This window comes from Microcebus murinus, chromosome 4 (assembly GCF_040939455.1).
Source record: "Microcebus murinus isolate Inina chromosome 4, M.murinus_Inina_mat1.0, whole genome shotgun sequence".
Classification (NCBI taxonomy): Eukaryota; Metazoa; Chordata; class Mammalia; order Primates; family Cheirogaleidae; genus Microcebus; species Microcebus murinus.
Window position 1 is genome coordinate 37587351 of NC_134107.1, and position 22960 is coordinate 37610310.

The window sequence follows — 22960 nt, forward strand, 5'->3', positions numbered from 1 at the left end:
GAAGGTCACAATTAAAACACAATATCATAAATGCTATAGTTGAGGTATGTTTAGGATACCAAAAAGGTATGAGGTCTTCTGATGTCTTATCTAATGTTCTTTCTGTGATGTCCAGCTACTCTTTAACATGCATGAAATTCCCCAGGTCTGTTCCTAATGCCTCAAATATTTCTTCTTAAATCAAAGAAGGTTGGTTTTATATGAAAGAGCCTTTTCTCAAAGAGGCAATTGATGTATCTTTGTTTTGAATATTGGATTATGTGGCTGTTTGCTTTGCCACTCCCATTTTGCTCATTGCATCTACAGTCCTTGGGTTGTAATATCTGATACCAATCAAAAAGCTCTGCAGAGAGAAGATGATAAATATTATAAATAATGCACATTGGCTGCCTAACCAGAAAGATCATTTGGTTTCTAGTTAGGAAAAAAAATTCACTCAATCAGTTTAAGGGCATAAATAACAAATCACCATTTCCTCTTTCCAAAATTTATACTTAAGCAAACTATTAAAATAAATATTAAAAACAGCTTTGAGCTTATTGAACCTCGAGTGGAAATCATGGACTCATAGAGTATTAGAGGTGGATGGATTATTAGACATTCATCTGGCATTTCCATATTGGCTTTAGGATTTCCCACCACCATTAGTTCTTATCATTGAACAAAAAGGTTGCCTGAACTTCAATTGAAGATTCTTCTAGTTTTCTGGCACTGTGTTGATCTGCCCAAAGACAGGTTTTCCATTCCTATATAGATTACTGGATAGAAATAGCTATTGTCTTCATGACTCCCTATAGTAAATGTGTTGTCTTTATTATAGAGGTTTAAGTGATTTATTAAAGAACATTTATTATAATTATAAAAATTTATTATTTCCTATTGAAAGTAAACCAGCCTAGAGATTGGTATAAATTATAGTGCTGTCTAAGAGAACTTTCTGCAATGTTGGAAATATTCTATATCTGCACTGTCCAATACCATAGCTACTAGCAACATTACAACTGTTGAGACTTGAGACCTGGCTGGTGGATTTGAGGAACTAAATTTTTTACTTCATTTGATGTTAATTAGAAATAGCCACATGTGACTGGTTCTGTATTAGACAGGAAGGACATGCAGAGAGAAAAGAACATGGAGGCAGAGAGGCCTGAGTTTGAATCATTGGACTCTTACCAGAAAGTTTCTTGGCTATTTTTTGTGTGCCTCAGTCTCTTAATTTATAAAATACAGATAATTATATTTACCCCATAGGTTCTTTCTGACCATGTGATGATATTATGCCAAGAAGCCTAGTGTAGTGCCTGATGCATAGTAGACCCATAAAAACAATAATAATAGCTAATATTTGCTGCATACTTTCTAGCAGTCAGGGCACAGTGTTAGACACTTTCCATACATTATTTCTTTTAATCTCCACTGTAAATATATGGGATAGATAATTTCAGTATCACCATGTAATAGAGAATGGAACAGAGGTCCAAGTCATGCAGCTAATGATTTGCAGAGCTAGTTAGTCAAATCCAGGTGACTGATTCCAAAATCTATAATTGTAACAACCACATATAAAATAAACAGTTGGTGCCTTAAAAGTACCTACTACCCTCATAGGTACTTTTATGTCCTATGTCTGAATGGCCATAGCTTATTCTGTCTCTTATGAAGGAAGAGATAAGAAAGAGAGCAGAGCAAGTTACAATTAGGAACATTTTGTCTCAACTTGTTCAAGCATGAGTGTTTAAAGATAAACCTTGGCTTCTGGTCAGAATTTTAAGTGCAGAAAAAACATTATGAGCAGTTTTAATTGCACAACACTGCAATAATATTGTTATTCACCTTTTGTGAAATGAACCATGGCTTTGCATACTTAAAAATTGCTAGCTTCTTTTCTTTTTATGCCAGCATGTTTCAGTGATCCGTGCCCTTTTGGTTTTATTTGAGGCCATTATCACTTTCCAGAGAGTTTTAGTGCTGGGTGGCAGGGAAATATAATAAAGATTGGAAATCCATTTTCACAAGGTATAATTTATTTAAACTTTGAGTTTATGTTTTGACTGCTTTGTGGATTCAAGGAGGATCTGTTTAGGGCATACACTATATACTTTTATAGCATGTTTTAATGAATTTTTGTTTTTATATGAGTCATTTTCCACTATAGAACAATACACACATTCATACAAAATATTCTTTGTTTTAAAAGCACAGGAAAGTTTAGATTGTTTTAATAAATATGTTACCCTTTAGATGTGTACAGTTAGCAATATTGTAGGATAATGCAAGACTGTCAATATAATAGGCAGCATAGTTTATAGTATAAATGATTTCAAATTTACAGGCTTTTAGTATTTGAGTGTAGCTACAATGGTTTTTAAGTTCTGCAAAGTGTGTAATTTTCCAATCATAGCTCTCATTTTAGAGTGTCCATTTTGGGGAGGAACTTTGCTGAAATCAGAGACTAAAGGCCACACCCCCTCAGAACCTGTGTCCCAATATGAGCCACTACTACACTGGGTTATGCTAAACATGACTTCCAGAGAGAGCATTGTGACTAACCAGTTTCCAGATTCATCATGATGACCTGAATGTAAAATACTCTGATTTTCAGGGATACAGGCATACCTTGGAGATATAGTGGGTTTGGTTCCAGACCACCAAAATAAAGTGAATATTGCAATAAAGCGAATCGCACAAATTTTTTAGTTTCCCAGTGCATATAAAAGTTATGTTTACAGTATACTTAAGGTTTGCAATAGCATTATGTCTAAAAAAATATACCCACTTTAATTTAAAAAATGCTTTATTGCTAAAAAAAATGCTAATAATCATCTGAGACTTCAGCAAGTAGTAATCTTTTTGCTGGTAGAGGGTCTTGCTCAATGTTGATGGCTGCTGACTGACTTAAGGTAGTGGTTGCTGAAGGTTGGGGTGGTTTTGGCAATTTCTTAAAATAAGACAGTAGTGACGTTCACCACTTTGATTAACTCTTCCTTTCATGAAAGAGTTCTCTTTAAATACAATGATGCATTTTACCCACAGTAGAACTTCTTTCAAAATTAGGGTCAATCTTCTCAAACCCAACCACTGCTCTATCAGCTAAGTTTATGTCATATTCTAGTTCCTTTGCTGTAATTTCAACTATATCCACAGCATCTTCACCAGGAGTAGATTCATCTCAAGAAACCACTTTCTTTGCTCGTCCACAAGAAGCAACTTCTTATCTGTTAAAGTTTGATCGAAATTGCAGCAATTCAGTCACATCTTCAGGCTCCATTTCTAATTCTAGTTCTCTTGCTATTTCCACCACATCTGCAATTACTTTCTCCACTGAATCCTTGAACCCCTCAAAATCATCCATGAAGGTTGGACTAAACTTCTTCCAAACTCCTGTTAATGTTGCCATTTTGACTTCCTCCCACAAATTATGAATGTACTTGATGGCATCTAGAATGGTGAATCCTTTTCAAAAGGTTTTCAATTTACTTTGCACAGATTGAACAAAGGAATCACTAGCTGTAAAAACTATAGCCTTATAAATTGTAGTTCTTAAATGATAAGACTTGAAATTTGAAATTACCCCTTGATCAGTGGGCTACAGAATGAATGTTGTGTCAGTAGGCGTTAAAAAAAAAACAAACCATTAATCTCCTTATACATCTTCATCAAAGCTCTTGGATGACCAGGTGCATTGTTACTGAGCAATAATGTTTTAAAAGGAATCTTTTTTTCTGAGCAGTAGACTTAGAATATTCAGTAAACCATGCTATAAAGAGATGTGGTGTCATGCTGGCTTTGTTGCTCCATTTATAGAGCACAGGCAGAATAGATTTAACATAATTCTTAAGGGCCCTAGTATCATCAGAATGGAAAATGGGGATTGGCTTCAACTTAAAGTCACTAACTGCATTAATCCATGATAAGAGAGTCAATCTAATTTTTGAAACTTTGAAGCTAGGCATTGACTTCTCTTTAGCTATGAAAATTCTCGAGGCCATCTTGTTCCAATATAAGGCTGTTTGTCTGCACTGAAAATCTGTTGTTTAATGTAGACACATTCTTTAATAATCTTAGTTAGATTCTCTGGATAATTTGCTGCAGCTTCTCCTTCAGCACTTGCTGCTTCACCTTGCACGTTTGTACTATAGAGAGAGGTTCTTTTCTTAAACCTCATGAACCAACCTCTACTAGTTTCAAACTATTTTTCTGCAGTTACCTCACTTCTCTCAGCCTTCACAGAATTAAAGAGGGTAAGGGCCTTGCTCTAGATTAGGCTTTGGCTTAAGGAAATATTGTGGCTTGTTTGATCTTCTGTCCAGACCACTTAAACTTGCTCCATATTAGTAATAAGGCTGTTTTGCTTTCTTATTATTTGTGTGTTTCCTGGAGTAGCACTTTTAATTTCCTTCAACAACTTTCCCTTTGCATTCAAAACTTGGCTAACTGGTGCAAGGGGCCTACCTTTGGCCTATTTCGGCTTTTGATATGCTTTCTTCACTAAGCTTAATAATTTCTAGCTTCTGATTTGAAGTGAAAGATGTGTGGCTATTCCTTTTACTTGAACACTTAGGAGCAATTGCAGAATTATTAACTGGCCTCAGGAATAGAGAGCCCTGAGGGGAGAGAGAGATGGAAAAATGTCCAGTTGGTTGAGCAGTCAGAACCCAAATATTTATTAAGTTTGCTGTCATATATGTGTATGGTTCATCGTGCCTCAAAACAATGCAATAGTAACATCAAAGATCACTGATAACAGATCACCATAAAATAATAATAAAGGACAAATTTAAAATATTGAGAGAATTACCAAAATGTGACATAGAGACATGAAGAGAGAACATGGAAAAATGGAAAAACGACACTGAAAGACTTGCTTGAAGGTTGCCACAAACTTTCAATATGTAAAAAATGCAATATTTGCAAAGAGCAGTAAGGGGAAGTGCAATAAAACAAGGTCTGCTTGTGCTAATATCCCTGCAATAATACTACATTTTATTAAATCAACCAGGAAAATCATTCTATGATATCTGCACAGAAACTTTAACATTCAAAGAGTAATTTAAAAGCATTTCCCCATTTTTTCCCAACTGCAAAACAGAACTATCCAGGGAACCAAAAGAAAATAGTTTCAACTAGCATAAATCATTGGTGAGGGGAATACATTAAAAACAAATTTAAATTTCACACTTGGGCCTAGATATATAAACAGTATGGAAAATGATGGAATATTTAAGGTATGAACCACCCTTCCTAATTTAACTTATGGCCTTACTAATAAATACTTCCTTGAACATGTGCTTCACACACCATAAAATTTATGAACAGGCTACACAGGCTTTCAAGGAACCATTTGTACCAGGTTTCCTTCTCAGGGTTAAGCAGCACATTCCTGGATCCTGAGTTGTGTTTCAAAAAAGGAAAAGACACAAAGAAGCTCTTTAGTTAGAGATTCATGAGTACAGCATGCTGGGTTGCAGTGTGTTATTTCAAGAATTTAGAACCTTCTGTCCACCTGCACTAAACTGAGCTGTTGGCCCAGAAATAGCTTATCTAATGGGTAGGGGATCAGCTGATCTCTCCCTGTCTTTTCCTGTAAATAACTTGCAGGGGTCCTACTGAAAACAAAATCTGACCCTTAGTAGAAGACTGGCAGCTGGGTGAAAATATTTTATTCGTTTGCTCTATGGGGATCCTGTCCTGTCCTCTTTGGATTTTTTTATTTTCTTTCTTGTCCACTGAAATCTACATGCTTTTCAAGATTCTGGTCACTTGTCCTGTCTTACACTGAGATCTTCCAGAAGCTGACCCTGAGATAAGGTTTGAATGCAAGAAATGTATCACAGTACCCCTGGAAGCACTCACATGAAATGGGGGAGTAAGACAGGAAAGAAGGCTTCTGGAAGGTGTTGTATTGAATGCGTTATTGCTTTTGGCAATGGGGGCTCTGCACCACCAGACTTCATAGAGACACTGTCGAGTATACCTCAGAGGTGTCTCACCTGGGTGTAAGCAAACTGAGATGCACAGGCTGCCAACACCCCTGGCCTTGTTGGTTGAGGGCTGCTCAACTGGGCATCCACTCCTGGGTCTTTTTGGCCTTCTCTGGATGCCGTAGGCCAAGCATGCTCCCTCAGGCAGACAGGGAGAGCCCCGGTCTTGCAATGAGAAGCTGCTGGCATGTGTGCGGCAAGTGCTGAGGGGCCATGGTGGGCACCAACAGCCTCTGCAATGCCCTCCTCCAGAAACCTCCTGAATCTGACTTCTCTGGGTGCCCCTTTGTACCTCAGTCACAGGGCTCGCCATATATAATGTTGGAATCTTTGATTTATTCCATACATGTTTGTTGAAAGACTTGCTAGGGCAAAATCACATTTGTGAATAAATAAACAGGTATGATCGCTTCCCTTGTTGGGGGAAAAGTGTGCATAAACAAGGAAGCAAATAGATAAATACATAAAAATAAAAATGTTGGCAAGTGCTTTGAGGGTTACTAATGGGGTATATAACGATGATAAACAGATGTTGGGAGTGGGATGGGAAATTTCTTTTGACAACATAGTGGTTAAGAATGGTCAAGCTGAGGAGAAGCTATTTAAGCCAAATCCTGAGGGGTGAGGGAAGACAGGCACGCAAAGAGGAGAAGAGTGTCCAGTCGAAGGGACAGCGGGAAGATGGGGGATCCTCTTGCCTGAGGAACTCAAAGCCACTGAGGCTAGAACTGAGACAAGAGGGGATTGCATCAGATGAAGTAGAAAAGTAAGCATGGGTGGGGGCTGGCAGGACTTCATCTCTGTCTCTTCCACTAGACTGTAAGTTGTTTGTGAGCTGGAGATCATGTGATTTATCTTTATTTTCTCACCAATATTGCCCTTTTCCTTTTTCCCCCAACCCTGGTGTGTAGTCCAGGGATAGCACATAGAAGGTTTTCAGAAAAGTAATACGTTCTATGTTCTAAATAAATGTTTTCTTTTTTATTAATGATGACTGGAGACTAGAAGTGACCTCTGAAAAATGGGATTGTGTCTGAGCACATCTTAGTATTTTAAAAGATTAAGAAATCCGTAAATACCCTTTTCTCTAGGTAATGACCCTAACCAACTTTGAAAGTCTCCCTGAGAATGTACAAGTGAGGATTCTAAATGAGTTTAAGCTGCTCGAAAGGAGAGAACCACATTTTTATGTTGGACTATTAGGTACCTGGCATGTTCTGTATGCTCAGCGCTATAACGAGAATGAACATCTAGCTGGAGAAAACAAGAACAACATATAAAACAACAAAGAAACAGTAAATGGCAGTGTATGATAAAGAATTTAAAAAATAATGACAGCTAACATTTATTGAGCACTTATGCTTCCAAGCACTCTTCTAAGCACTCTATATGGATTGGTTCATGTGACCCCCACAACCACCCCATAAGAGATGCTCTGTCATTGTTACCATTTTATAGATGAGGAGACAGGTACAAGAAACTTAGATAATTTGTCGAACATTTCACAGCTAAGGTGTCAGAGCTGGGATTCCCATACAATTTGACTGAAGACATTGAGTAAAAGAGTTGTCTGGTAGAAGAAAACAAGCACTAAAAGGTGCCAGGAAGAGAGATTATTATTCCAGGCTTCTTTAGAGTTGGCAGGGAAAACAGATAATTCAGTCTTGCCTTCTATCCTAGCTGTGACTATCTTCTCTGACAGCCATGAAAAGATGATATCTTTCAATGACACAGCACACACATCCCATGAAGCAGCTGGCTTTAGACAGCTCCAATTGTCACAGCTTCTTCCTCATGCTGAGCTACAACATACCTTGGTGATCTTCCATTTTTATTTTTTTCCTTTTTTTTTCGTGCTATAAACCCTAATTCTGTGCTCCAAAATTACAGAATATGGTAGACTTGGGAGATGTGCATGAAGACAGCCACTGTGCTAAATATTTTTTTCCAAGGATACATAGCCTCTTTCTTCTCCCACCTATCTTCATGATTTCTGGGTGCCAAGCCCTCCGCACCCTCTCTGCTCTGCTTTGGATGACATGTTTGAGTTTGCTGATGCCTCATGACAGTGTTGGCATCTTGAATCAGACATAACACTACAGGTGTGGTCTGGCCTATGCCTGCACAGTGAGCTAGCTGCTACATTTTTTATTAATGCAGCCCGTATCTAATTAGGCTTTTTTGGCAGTCTCAACTCCGTTGATTCATCTTAACATTTCAGTCTACCAGAACACATAAGAATTGCCTGTTAGCCAAGTCTTTGTCTCCTGGACTCATGCACTTCATTTCCTAAGCTAGTTCATTGAAAACTTACTAAGCACATGTAGAGATGGGGATAAAGGCCCCGTCTGATAGGGACATAGTGTCAAAGTTAGTCCTGAATTGAGAGTCAAAGATGGCAGATCTGGATTCAAATCCGAATTCTGACACTTCCCATCTGTCTGATCTTCAGAATGTGAGAAATTCTCTAAGTTAAGCTTCTTTATCTGGAATATACAGGATGAAAAAAAAAAAAAAAACCTATGGTGTTGTTGTGAAATTTAAATGAGATGATGTCTATGAAGAACTTAGCACAGAGTGCCTGCTGCCTGGTTAAATCTTCACTTGAACCAAAGCTGCTAAATGTGGCTGGAAGAAAACACACTAGGATGACTGATCTTACCGTATGAGTATTAATCTCTAGTTAACTGTATCTTATACTTCCCTAGCCTCCTATTTCTCACTCTATCTATCCTTAAACCTCCCACCTTCCTCATACTTACACTCAGCTGGTGACTGCTTCTTATTTCAGTGGAAAAATGAAGGATTCATAAGCTAACTCTTATACACTCCTACCACCACATGCACCAACCTGCCAGGGACTGTGTCCTTATTGCACTTGACATGTTATAGATATATTTGCAAACTTACTGGTCTCTTTCTCTACCAAAATGTAAACTGCTAAGGGGCAGGGTCTTTCTCTGTTTTGTTCACCACTGAATCCTCAGCACCTAGACTAGTGCCTGGTATATATTAGCTGGTATAATGATTGATATATGAGTGATATATGATATAAGTATAATGAGCGATAAATGCACAGTGCATGATAGATGCTCAGTAAATGATAGCTGTTACTAATATTAGTTATTTCTCTGGATTTAAGCTGTCTAGTGGGGAAAAGAGTCAGATACACAAACAATGACCATTCAATTCAGTGCAGTAATTATAGTGACAGAGAAGCCACACAAATTGCTGTGAACACATAGAAGAGGAGGAATATAGGAGATATTTAATAGTATGAATGCTCTGTAGGTATGAATGCTCTTTAGTCAAATCTTGGCTCTGCTACTTCTTGTCTCTCTGCGTTTGGACCAGTTATTAATTTCTATCAGCCTCATTTTTCTCATGTGTGAAATGGTTGTAATAATAATGCTGCCTTTGTGGAATTATTCCTAGTATTAAATAAGACAATGCATATTAAGCACTGAGCTTAGTGACTGCCATATGGCAAACGCTGTAAAAAATGTGAAGGAGGAGGAGTAGGTTGGGAATAGGAGAAAAAGCAGGGGAAGAAAAAGAGGAGCATATGATGTGGGTGGTTCAGACAGAAGGTTAATAGCGGAGGTAGTGCAAAGACAGAGCTAATAGAACTTTTTAATAAATTGGATGGGAGCATGAGAGATAAAGATGAGACAAGGATGAGCTGTTACTGGAGAGACAGACTTACCATCAGCTGAGATGGAGAAGGCAATCTATGGAGGAGAATTACCTTAGACCATTTGCTCCCAGCAGAGGGTTCATCATTCCTCTGGTTTTGATCATTTTTTTTTCTTATTGGTCCAAGTCAATCACTTTATTAATCCCCTTTTGGTTGTCCATCATATGTTTTGATCAGTTTATTCTGGGCTAGAAACTTTCAGAATGTCCTACTGAAGTTAGAGCTTAGCGACTGTGCTTCCTCTTTGTATGGGCACATTGTTTTCTTTATATATTTGTTCTTTATCTTAATAAGATTATCTGCCTTTGTATGGTGATGGGAATATACTTATTTTGGGCTTAGAATTTTTCTTTTTCTTTGCCAAGCATCTAGCATATACGTGACATATAATATATAGGATGATTGCTGTTTATTCAACCCTAGCTATCCTTAACTAATAGATAACAAAGCCTCTTTCTCCCAAGTTTGTTGGTTATTCCAGCTTAACCAAACATTTCTATATCTTTAATTAAAATTAAGTTCATAATTGACCAGTCTTTTCACTGACTTCTTTAATCCTATTTAAATGAAATTACCTACCAGGTAGGTAAAGTTTGGCCAGGAATCAAACCAATGTTTGGATGACTAAAGATTTTTTTTTTTCATGGCAATTGTTCACCTTTGAGATACCCTCATGTTTTTATTCAGGAATATAACATGATTACTTTTCATGTAAGAAGAGCTCAAGCATCATTATAATGGCATGGTTGTCTCTCTCCATTCTGTCTTTACCCAAATGCTCTTTATTGTGCCTCTGTTCTTTTGTTCATGGGTCTCTAGGAGGAAAAGGGGAAAGGGAAAGAATCTAACCAGTTTTGAGCATCCACAGTATGCTAGGTGCTATGCTATGCACAGTCTTTACAGTTTATCACTTATTCTTTATCCCCAAGGTTGAAAGGCATTATCTCCTTTACGTATAGAACAAGTGAGGCTCACATCATTTATGAAACTACTTTCACAGGGCAGAAAGTCAAAGCCAGCTCTGCTGACCACAAAGTCTGTGCTCCTTTCATAATACTATGTTGTTTTCATGGGTGAAGAGCATTCTTGACATATTATACTCTTTCACTTTCTCTCCTAACAAAATTCTTTTTGAAAAATGCGTATGTTTTCATTGTTATATGATAGCCTTGCTGTTTTAGTACTCTCAGTGAAATTATGTCTATTTCCTGGGCTTACTTTCTTTTCTATTAATACATACATTTTGTGGTTTGGCTTCGGGATGAATGTAAATATAGGGTAGGATTATTGGTAAAGGGCCTCAATGGGATGTGAGTAGACCGTGTGGGATGGGTAGGTAAAGTTTGACCAGACAGAAAGAATGGAATTAGTGATCTAGGAAGCAGGCAGAGCTTGGGCAAAAATAGGAATCCACTTGCTTGTGGAGGGGGTACAAGACTGTGAGATGATTAGAAAGCCTCAGTGAAGACTTTTATACTGTAGGCCATGAGACATCAGAGCAAGGGGAAGGAAAGATGACTATAGGCATCAGTGGGCTTACCCTTCAGAGTTAGTTGTGCAAGCTAGATGCGAACAGAAAGGCCAGGAGATGATAAAAGTCTCCAACTAAGTTTTTGGCCAGAGGGACAATCTATAAAATTTTTCCCTCCATAACCTCTTCATAAGCTATCAGTCTTCTCCATGCAAAAAGGCAATAGGCATGGGAATGTGAAAGACTATGAGAGGCAAAGAGAAAGGAATTTTGATAACTGAACCCTGCATTTTTAAAAATAGATATACTGTTCAAGAGGGTCAAGAAAATTCTCAGGAATGCTGTCTATAGTTATTTCAAGGAATACTTATGAATAAAAAGTGAGTTAATATGTATTTGTGTAATACTGCCTTTCACCCAACATTGCACTTCTGAAGAAGATAGATAGATACCATTATTACCTCTATTCTGCAGATAAAGATTTGGGGGCATAGCAAGGTTAAACAAATTGCTCAAGATCCCAGACCTAGCAAGACCTAGGGCCAAGAGCACTCTTAATTTCAGTGCTACCCTGCATTTTTGATTAAGAGCAAAGTTACAGACTGAGAAAAATACAGAATTCTGAGAAAAAGAAAACAAAGAGATGAGAGAACTCATTGAATGGAACAGAACTTAAACATTTTTTTATTTAGTTTGCTCAGCTAGAAATTTAAAAAAGCAATAGAATATATAAATAATAATATCAACTTTTTAAAAAAATCCATTTTTTTCCCCTACAGAAATAGCCTACAGCTATTCCATGGGCACATTTGAAAGTTTGGGTCTAGAATTTAAAAGAAGAAATGTAAATATGATGAAACTTACTGCAACTCCAAACCTAAGGTTGTGTAGTTCTATGTTCTGCCATCTTGAAGAAGCAAAGTGGAGCCAGAGTGAGAGGTAATTGTTTCTGCATCAGTTTTCCCTTTATTATTAGCTGGTTAATCTCCTGATAGATAGGCATTAGCAAAAATGCAGGCTAAATTTATCCCTTATGTGTAGGTTTGGTAAATGTGAAACCAGCATATAAAGTAATCTAACTTCATTTTTTGAAATTGCAACACTTTGGTAATCTTCTAAATTTATAAATTCTAAATTTAAAGTCCAAATGCCAATGTTATAAAACATATTCTGGGGCTGCAAGAAAAACCAAAAAAACAAAAAAAGTAAGCCTAGCTTGTAAGAAATGGAAGCTTATCACTCATTAAGGAAAGCCCACTCTACTTTTATCCTGTTTGTGGAAAAAAATGCTAAATTTACTTTAGTGAAAATATAGAAAATTATTTTTCCAAGAGTAAAAAGTTAGTATATTTTCCTTAATTCTCAATGTGTCAATTACATGAAAAATATATGAAAAAGGAATGGACTGTAATAATTCTTTCTTGAAATAGATTTGCTTTAGGTTCTCAAAAATATCCTTAAACTTTTCCAAGGCTTTTAAATATTTTAAGATACCAGCTTTTCAAGGACATGCCTAGCACTAGCATTGTCTTATGAAGTTGTTAAATAATAAGAAAATAATTTTTGAAAAAGGATGTAATTACTCTATCTCTTACCTAAACATTTAAAAAAGTAATAGATGTGGTGAACAGGCATTTGAAAATTATCTATAATGTATCTGGTTGTAAAATAGACTTATTTTAAATATTTATTTCTGAGCATGCAGTTATGTGTTTTCTAGCTGCAAGTATGGGTAGAGTTAAAAGGAAAGAGGAAGAGAAGTTTACCTGGAGTTTACAAGTGAAACCAAGAACTAGGCATATGGCTGTGAGAACAACCTCCAGTTTAGCGACATCTGCTCAAAGCACAGGGCACTGCAGGATCCTTCCCAGGCTCTGAGTCTCCCATCGTGAGTTTACTGTCAGAACAAGGGCAGCCCTATCCTCTGTAGGCACATTAGACCCTTTATATATGATGCCTGATTTTACTAAGTACAATGCATAAACTAAGTAGGAATACTAGATTATATATAATCCAGAAAAGGATACATTGAAAGGTATCAATATGGCACAGAGAAAAAATGAAGCAAAATACACATTCATAAACTTATATGTATGTGAGATAGCTGTATTAATTAAATCAAAATCCCAACGGTCCATTTCTCTGAAAGTCAATAGGTCCATTTCACATATGACAGGCATAGCAGAATAGAGAGAGATTCGCTTTTTAAATTTATGAAGTCTGTGGGCTGATGTACAGTCTCACCTGCACATCAGAGCACAAGTCTGGGTGATCTCAGGGAAGGAAACTTTATTAGGTCTGTCTTGGGGAGGGAACACATTTGCGTAGATGACATGGTGGCTTGATAGTTCTGAGGCAACTGATTTAACAGGACTGTTTGGAAGGTGTTCAAACCTAGCAGTCTTAATATTGTTGGGACATTGTAACAGAAACAAAACAAAACAAAACAAAAAACAGCCTTCCAGTTCTTTTGCTCTTTTTATAATTACCAAGTAATAGTTCAAACAAATAGCCTTGATCTATTGTTAACTTGCACTGCAGACCTCTGGATGCTAAAGAATGGGATGGGCCAAAGCTTAGAGATGGGAGTAAAATATTACATAGGGGTAGGCATCTTTATTGTGTATGCTACTTGCTAATTTTAAAAATATGTGATTTTTGCTTTTTGACAAGGCCCTGCAAAAATGGCCTCTGCGTCAAACCAACTTTGTTCTTTGCATTATCATAAAATCTTCATCTTCAAGTAAACACATGGTTCTCTACAAGAAAGGGAGAGCTTTCTATTTTTTTCTCACCATGTGCAAAGCAAATAGATTTTCGAGGGTCCTGACAGTTACTTGAGAGTTTTCAGTTCCTCCTGTGAAATGTTCCTTTTGAAACAAAGGAGGGAGTTATAGCTACAGGCTGAAGAGTTGGAATCTGATTCAGTAGGTGGTAAAGACCAGCTCTACTGTAAGAGGGGCATATAGAATTGTAGGGAAATGTTCTTTTCTGACTGTGCAGTGCACTGAGTCCCTGGATTGCTGAGAAAACTGAGCAGACTGTCTTCACAGAAAAAAGCTTTTCTTTTAATCACAACTTTTTAAATCTCAATTTTCAATAACAAATATTATTAAAGTCAGAGATTAATATAAAAATAGTTCAGTACCAATTCAAGGAGATAAAGCATTCATTCATTCATTCACTAATTATTAATAAAAATAACACATGTTTAGATTCATATATATAAGGTCATACCACATGGTGATTTTCTTTTTTCCATTTTGGTCCTGTCAATTATATGTTGGGAAATTTTGCATCTTAAATTAGTCAAAAAATGAGTGTATAATTATGTCGAAATTTTGTATAGAAGCTAAAATACAATTAGTACATAAAAAATATTCATGTTTCTAATATTCTATTAAAGTCCCTGATTTCATCCAGATGTTTGGTGGCATATATACACTAGGCTTTAACAGTCAGGTATTCAGTTGGTAGAGACTAGGGAATAGGATGAGCAACTTCCCGTCCTATAGGTCAGTGTATGTTTCTCATGAATACAGATTCTACCTCCATCCTCTCTGCCTCTTATGCTGTCTTTGTCTCTCACAGGACCATTTCTAGACCATGCTGTGGACACCCTGCTCCCAGTCACTCCCTAGGTTAGTCCATCCAACAGACAAAGCTATGACCAAGGTCTTCGTATGTCACAGATCTGATTACTTCACTCTGTTCTGCAAGATAGATATAAACTAAGGCCAAAGGGGCACATTGGAGGAAGGGACAATGCAACAAGAGAAAAATAAAGCCTAGGAGATGTTCACAAACTTGTAGGCATTTGAGAAATTAGACTCATTTGATCAAAATCAGAAACACACAACTCTGAAAATATAAAATGCAGACTGAATAATTAAGGCAATCATTTTCTTAAACTTCTCACAGTCTTGAGCTCATTTCTCTGGCTTTGTAGGAAGAGAATCACCCTGAGGAAGTAATGGAATTGGATTCCTCAGTTCTCGTTGGGAAACTTCCTTGCCTAGGGGTCTAGGACTAAGCAGTGTATATAAGCCACTTTATGGTTTGTTCCCTTCCTTATTCTCTGTCGCCTGACAATTTTAACTTCACCAATATTAAACTAATTGCAGTTTCTTAAACCCATCCTATATTACCCTTCAATAATCTTCTAAATGCCTTTTTCTCTGTTAAGAATTTTCCTTACTTTCTATCTTTGCCTGACAAACTGATTAATTCTCCAAAACTCAGCTCAAGCATTACCTCATTTCTGAGGATCATTCCCTCATCTCTTCAAATTCCTCCTTATATGTCTTCACTCGCCTACCCTGTGTGGCTTTAATGTACTTAAAATAATGTATTGTACTTACTTGTTTTCATGGCTATTGTTCCCTTCTAGACTTGGTAAATCCTCAAGGAAAGAAATCCATGTCTTTTTTATCTTGATATTTCCTTACAGAGTTTTTGGCACAAAATAAGTACCCAATATATGTGAAACTGGATAGAAATGAGGGAATGATTATTATCCATGTCTTCCTTTCAGCTGTTATTGTCCCATGACAAAAGTATTTTTGGATGATGATCATTTGTCGTTTTATTTTTGAGTTCAACAGCTAGTGCCAGGGGAAGATCAAGGAAAAGTGGTCTACATCTTGACTCCAGATTTTAAACAGCCTGTAACCCTCACTCCAAGGATTGTGCTTGCAGAATAGGAAACATTGCCACTGTAACTAAAAAACAATATCCTTTCGCAAATTTGAGTTTGTTTACCTGCTCTGTAGTATAAATGTTTGAAAATATGCAATGACCGTATCAAATTCTTCAGGCAAAAAGCCATAGGACCAATATTCCGAAAATATCCCATTAATTTCTTCTTTTATTCACCAACTGCACAGCTTGAGAATATATTTTAAAAATTCGATCTTGTTTTAAACTATTAAAGTATTTTCCAGTGTCTAAATAGCAGCCAGTTCTCCTTATTATTATTCATGATTGCAGCCTGTCATTGTGACTAGTTTTTTCCACTACTTAACTGAGTATAGTATCATTTCCATTTTGCTACTGCCTGATAGTACAGAGAAATGGAAGCTATAAAACTGTACTGACCAAGAAATATTAATGGAGGGGGGGGTGACCAGATCCTTTTACAATGCTTAAGAGCTTAAGCTGTAATAATAACAAGTTGGCTTTTATTTCCTGAAGTAATCAAAAGAAGAACTTGAAGGAAATGAAAGTAAAATCCAACAGGACTGCAAAATCAGGTCAGAGTTACAGAAAAATATTTTGAGTACCAGAAGAAATCTAAAATAAGTAAAAAATAATAATACATTCCTGATACTGTTATTTGACTCAGATAATTGCTACTAAGTTATATAACTGGAGACTTCTTGAAGAATTGAGCAAAGAAGGCAGGAAGGCAGGAAAACTATCTTTCCCTCAATACTCATTTGGAGTCAACCAGCTAGACAAAAGGGAAAATGGATTCATGGTTTAGAGAGAAAGCAATAGAACAAAACCTTGTCAGCTGTCAGAATGATGACACTAAGGGAATGGGGGAACCAAATTCTTGACAAGACTACTTTATGCCTGAAGAGAAAAGGGACAATATCATACCCTGTTATTGGTAACCACGAGAAATGGTGAAGCTACGTGGTTCAAGTTGATTAAGTAGTAACATCTTCATACCCAGTAAACTGTTGTAAGTCTAGCATTTAAAGCCATGGAAAGTTACCACACGTGTTTGAGAATTTCAGATTTCAGAGGAGTTAAGGTAAAATCTCTATCTTGATATATGACCCAGAATTCCCAGCAGAAGTATTATAGAATTCAAGAAGGCTGGTTAGTTGCTCAAAGGGACAGTGGTTTAATATACCTGGTTAATGATAGAAAAGAAAAGTCAGGGAAACTTGCCTTGTTAGTGTGTTTGTAGAAGCCAAGGTTCTAGTAAATAGGTAAGAATCATTTATGCTTTTCAGTTTGCCTTTCACCCGCATAGTCTCATGTAACAAATCTTCAAATCATCAATGACTCTGCTTCAAGTCTATTATTGTGTATCTCCTAAAAGTTATGTTATAATGTTTTTCTACCTGTTTTAAGTATTTATTTTATTTTGTCTCTTAGCTTAACAATAAAGTTCTGTTTTTCCATTGAATCCATCCTTTGTAGCTTTTCCAAACATTTTTCTGGTCACAGATTCCCCTTGCGATGTACATAAACTCTTCCTAGACAAATGTGTCTGTGTGCACTTGTGTGTGTACTTGCATGCACACACACACACACGCACTCACACACTCACATGCATATTCAATGTTGTGCAGACCATTGCGTGGGTTTGTGGATCCCATCATTTCATCTGTGGATACAAGGTTAGGAATTTCTGCTTTGTTGACTTGTATTGTTCTGGCCTTAGACGAAATTGTTAAAAAGGGCAGGTCCACCTCTAGTTCATCTTGTACTTCTCTGCAATGAACATTTATGGAGTGTCTGTGGTGTGCTGTGCCAGATTTAGCTTTAAATGACAAGAATACAAGTTTGCTGCACTTATTTTGTTTCTTCCTTTATAGAATGTCTAGAAGTACTCTATACTTCTTTTCATCTCTTCCCAAATGATCTTTGTTGGTAAAACTTTAAACATTCCACCTAAATTACAATAATAGCTTAACCAAAGTATAAAAGTTTGAATTTTCTACTGAACAAATTCTTCTTAGAAGATCCTCACTATAAGGATTTTAAAAGACATTGAGGAACTTGGCAAGGTTACCTGGCAAAAACAATTCTCTTCGGAGCCGTGCTCTGGCCTGCTGGGAAAAGCATCTTTTCTTCAGCCAATCAGCTTGGAATTCACTGTAATGCTCATCGGGCCATGTGATATACACCTTGTAACACAGAAAGCAAATATTACCTACATGTGTATTATGCGTCTACCTACTTAAGTTCTCTGCTGTTGCTCTGTTTCTGACTGTTATTTAATATAATCAGGGAATCCAATTCTTCCTTGCTTCTTTTTTTTTTTTTAAGACATACAGTAAACTTAACTTTCTGGAAAACAAGAAAATTGCAAGCCAAAGGGATACATCTGAACTCTGAAGCCCCTAAATAGTATGCAAGAAATAGAGTCTGATTAGATCTAAAGTTCTTGTCCTATGGCCTCTGAATCCATAGTCCCCAGACTTTCTGTGATAACTGAAGCTAGATAACAATTAAGACGCTGCCAAGGGTATTAGAAATAGTAATGACAATAATGAGGAGAGCAACAATAATAAAAATAGTACCATTTGAGTGTTTACTACATAACAAGCATCGTAGGCATAACTCATTTAGTCCTCGTAACAACTCTAGGGAAAAGGTACCACTATTATTCTCAATTTTTAGGTGAGGAATGTAAGATAAAATAATGTTTCTAAGGTCATATAGGTAGCGAGCAGTGAAACCTGGGAGTAAGTCCTTAAGTTGAGGTGTGGGTGGACAAGACAGTATTAATAATAAGAATCCTAGTAAATTTGGAAGACAGAAACATGGGGGGTTGGCTGCATCTAGTTTGTAGTTTTGATAGCTGTGCTTTTTGGGAATACCAGAACAAGCCTTGTCTATCTGCCTACTGACTTGTTGGAAAAATATTATTCAATACTATGTTTTGAGCACTCACTGTATGCCAGGCACTATGTTAAATACTTTTACCTGTATTATCTCAGTGAGTCCTCACAACATTTCTATAAGTTAGTTCTATTTGTATTTCTATTTACAGATGAGCAAACTGAAGCCCAGGAGCATTGCTTTTATTGTAGAAATAGTTTGATTGTGTCTGCAAGGCTGCCACACTCACTGAAAAAGTCATGAGCAACACTGCAAATTTTATTAAAAATAGTAGTAGTCATAATAATAGGAGAAACTTCCATTTACTGAGTTTCCTTAATTTGTGCTAAGCATTATACAAACATGGCTTCATATATATGCTTTATATATATATATATATATATATATATATATATATATACACACATACATACATATATATATATATAACCAAATAAAAAGTAGTTTTTTAAATTATTGTAGACTAGCCCCTTTATTTAATTTGGGAAAGAAGGGAGAGATAATTTAGAGATGAATACCTTTCTTCTGTCAAATGTTAAGTCTTCAATACCAATGTTCACATCAAGAGCTTCAATGAGAAGTTTCCGTGCTTTTGCAGAATCCAGATAGCAGTCGGAGCACTGGCAGTTGTCTCTCAGCCACACTGCTGGGTAGAGGGATTCCGCACCATCGTGCCAGAGGATCTGCATCAAATGAGCCCCATCCAGTGCTTCTGCCTTTTGGATGGCACAGTGCATGTTTCCAGTCTTCAGCAGTAAATCTCACCAGCTACCTGCAAGGACAAACCAATGTCAAAAGGAATCTCAGGCAGATCAGATCCAAACTTGACCTGTAAGAGTGTGGACACTTCAAGTGGACTCTGGCCTCTGCTATTCGGTCAGTTGTCAAACTCTGAGGTTTGACTTATCAATGCTGCAACATTTGTTCTAGTAAGAGTTTTTCTTTTCATGTGCAGTAAACACAAACACAGTAACCAAAAGTAAATATGATAAAAGTGCTGTGTCAGATGAAAAGAGGAAAGGAATTTCTTGTTTTTCTCCCAGGCATTTGAGATAATCAGGTCAGAACCAATGACATGGGCACTTTTGTAATTATGTTTGCATAAAAGCTCTGGAATTTTTGAAGGGAAAACAATGTTCCACAAATTCAAAGTGTAGCAATCATATCTATGTTATTTTAACTGATGCCCATTTGCACACAGCTTTTGGAAAAAAATGCTTCTGTGTACTAAATTAGTAAACTTGTTCTAATGAAGAGAATGTTAATACAATTCATTTATTTGGAGGGATATTATAATCAGAACATTCACTTATTTAGTGTGTTTTCTCAGTGAAATATAAAAGTCCCTGGGCTCCACAAGGAACTTGTTTTGTTTGTTCTCTGAGATTTTATGCTTTAATACACATCAATACAGTGTACCTTAACATTTTGATTAGCTTATTTTGAGCCTTTCTGGAATACTTTCAGGTTCATATTATTTGGGAATACATGACTTCTTTTTTTTATTAAAAAATCCACCAAATTTGAGGACGTGCAATATTTACAAGAAAGGTGAAAGATAGGTACCACAGTATTATGAACTTAGCCCCTATGTCTATCTTGACTTCATAATGACATATATTTGCTCTTCAGAAATCACACCAATGTTCTACCTTTTACTTTCTTCATATATGATTTTCTAGCATTCTAAACTTATATGGATGAAAAGTAGAATTTATATGGAAGAAAAAGAACTTCTTTCATATAATGGTCAGTTCATCCTTAATAGAAAATGACATCAGACAATGGAAACAAGACTTTATTGCCTTGAAAGGAACAGAGGCAGGCATACACACACACACACACACACACACACACACACACACACACACACACACACATACACACACACACACACACACACCCCAAATGACTGCTTAGAAAAGCCCTTCTGTATAGCAGGCACTGTAATAGGCATTGGAAACTTCGGTGATAAGCAAGATAAAATTTCTCCCTGTCTTGAGCTTATAGGAAGACTTTATACAACATTAAAATAACTTAAACATACTCTACACAACACTAAAATAAAATGACTTTTAGGAGTTGTTTTACATACGCTTCTCCAAATCATTGCTTGGTTGATTTAGTCAGGTTATGAAGCAGAGTCAAAACATAAAAGATTGCTTTTTCCATTTAGCCTAAACTACACTAGAGTTATCTAATGGCTGAATGGGAGAAATACCATTCATTGGGCATATGCTTACCCCTGCTTGGGAACGCTTATCTATATTTTCTTAAAAATTTGTATAGTGACAGGAGAGTACTATTATTTTAAAAATCATCAAAAATTATAATTTAGATTAAAGCTGGGCATTTAGCTCCTAAGTTTGAATAAGGAGTTCTGTGGAAGTCCTAATCAGTTTCTCTATGGCCTGGGTAAGACATTTGGTTTTCCTGATAGGAAAAAGTATAGGCTGGCAAGTTTTCTCATGTACTTGGTTTCAAAAGACAATGATGGTTGCAGTAATTCTGAAATAATATAACTAGATCCTGAATCACATTATACATAAGGACAGAAAAAGAAATATAGTGAATTTTATCTATTTCGGGCAAATATTTTCTGTAAAATACTAGATCGTACATCTTTCAGGATTTGCAGCTTACATAAAGTCCCTGTGGCATATTTCAGTCTTATTTTATTAAACCCTATAAGACTTTATCAACTATTCTTAGTTCATGGCATGCATAAAAACAATCTGTAGGCCATATCTAGCTACTAGGCAAGAGTTTGCTAGTCCTTCATCAAGTTATCTAAGTTATATTTTTCTTACAGTGGAATACAATCATGTTTAAATGCAGAAAATAGTTCTCTTTTCCTTCCATATATATAAAGTTGAACTTATCAGACAAATGTATATTTATATGTGTGTGTGTGTGTATAAAATATCTTCTCTGTGCATGATATACTAGTGGGTACGAATATGACCTCGAAGTTACAAACAAGGAAAAGTGAGACGATTATGAAAGTAAACAAAATATAAAGCTGAGGAGAAATGGCATTGACAGTTGCCTGACAGGCTCCAGGACAAATACTTAGAGAAGATGACTACTTGAGTAAGTCTTAAAAGATCTGTGATTAACATTGTTGAATGCATAGCAGTTCCACATTGTGTCCTTTCCTCACTAATAAAATATTGATTTCTTTAGAGCAAGCATGTGCCTAGTATGTAGATATATATTTTTTAACTTCCTTTATAGCTTAGTGTGTGATATAATTATGGCCAATAAAATGTATTTGGAAGTTGCTGGGTAGGGACATTTTTAAAAAGATAGCAGACTTGGCTGCCCATGCTGTTTTCCCTAATTTTCTTCCATTTCTTTCTTTCTGAAATGCAAATGTGATATTGGGGGTGAAGCAGTCATTTTGCAACCATGCGGCGATAAGCAGAACTATACAGTCTAAAAGGAGTCAAGGTTCCCCATGATTCTGTTAAATCACATTACCAGTAATGGACAGCCATGTCTTGACTTCTTTTTACATGAGAAAAGTAAATCCCTCACTTATTCAAACCTCTATTTGTCAGCTCATCTGGATACAGATATGTTAGATCTCAAGAATAAATGTTTGTGAAAGGTTATTCTATGCTAAGGGGAAAGGCTGAGACAAACAACCAAGATGTGGCAGTGTAGACAGAGTTTGAGCAATAGAAAATATCTTGTATGGCTGGAGCAAAAGGCTCAGAGGGGAAATGGTCATAAGGCATGTTGATACCAGATCATGAAGTACCATGCTTAGCAAGATAAGGACTTTAGGCTTCATTCTGTTATGAATGGGAATTTTTAAAATTTTTGTCCAGTCAGGAGATTGACAATGAAGATGACAAGGACAGTGTGTATGGTGTATTGAAAGCAGGAATAAGACAAATAGTTTGGACCTTTTTGTAGTCATTTAGTTGACAAGAAATGAGAACTGTGGGAGTAGAAGTATATATGAAAAAGACAGGAGGATAGATACGAGCAATGCTGCAAAGATATATTTTAAATTGTGCTGCGTTTATGTCTTCATAAAAATGTTACTGTTTTATTTGGCTGTTTTATTAAAGATCTTTTCTTGAAAGAGAATGACTTTGTTCATCAAATCAATAGCAGGAGAAAAACAAAAAAATTCACAAATATGTGGAAATTAAACAACACATTCCTTCCTGAGCAACCAATGCATCAAAGAAGAAAATCAAAAGAGAAATTTAA

The 22960-nt window shown here is 36.4% G+C and overlaps 1 protein-coding gene across 2 annotated transcripts in view; it reads right to left on the reverse strand.

Moving 5' to 3' along the window:
* Positions 1–22960, reverse strand: part of BBOX1 (gamma-butyrobetaine hydroxylase 1) — a 68173-nt gene that overhangs the window by 39471 nt on the left and 5742 nt on the right. For both annotated transcript variants that reach the window (XM_012744653.3, XM_012744651.3), the window contains exons 2-3: positions 19252–19505; positions 17901–18015 (exon numbers count right to left, since the gene is read on the reverse strand). In XM_012744653.3, coding sequence (XP_012600107.1) covers positions 17901–18015; positions 19252–19470 — 334 coding nt within the window. In that variant the 5' untranslated portion in view covers positions 19471–19505. The remainder of the gene's footprint in view (positions 1–17900; positions 18016–19251; positions 19506–22960) is intronic.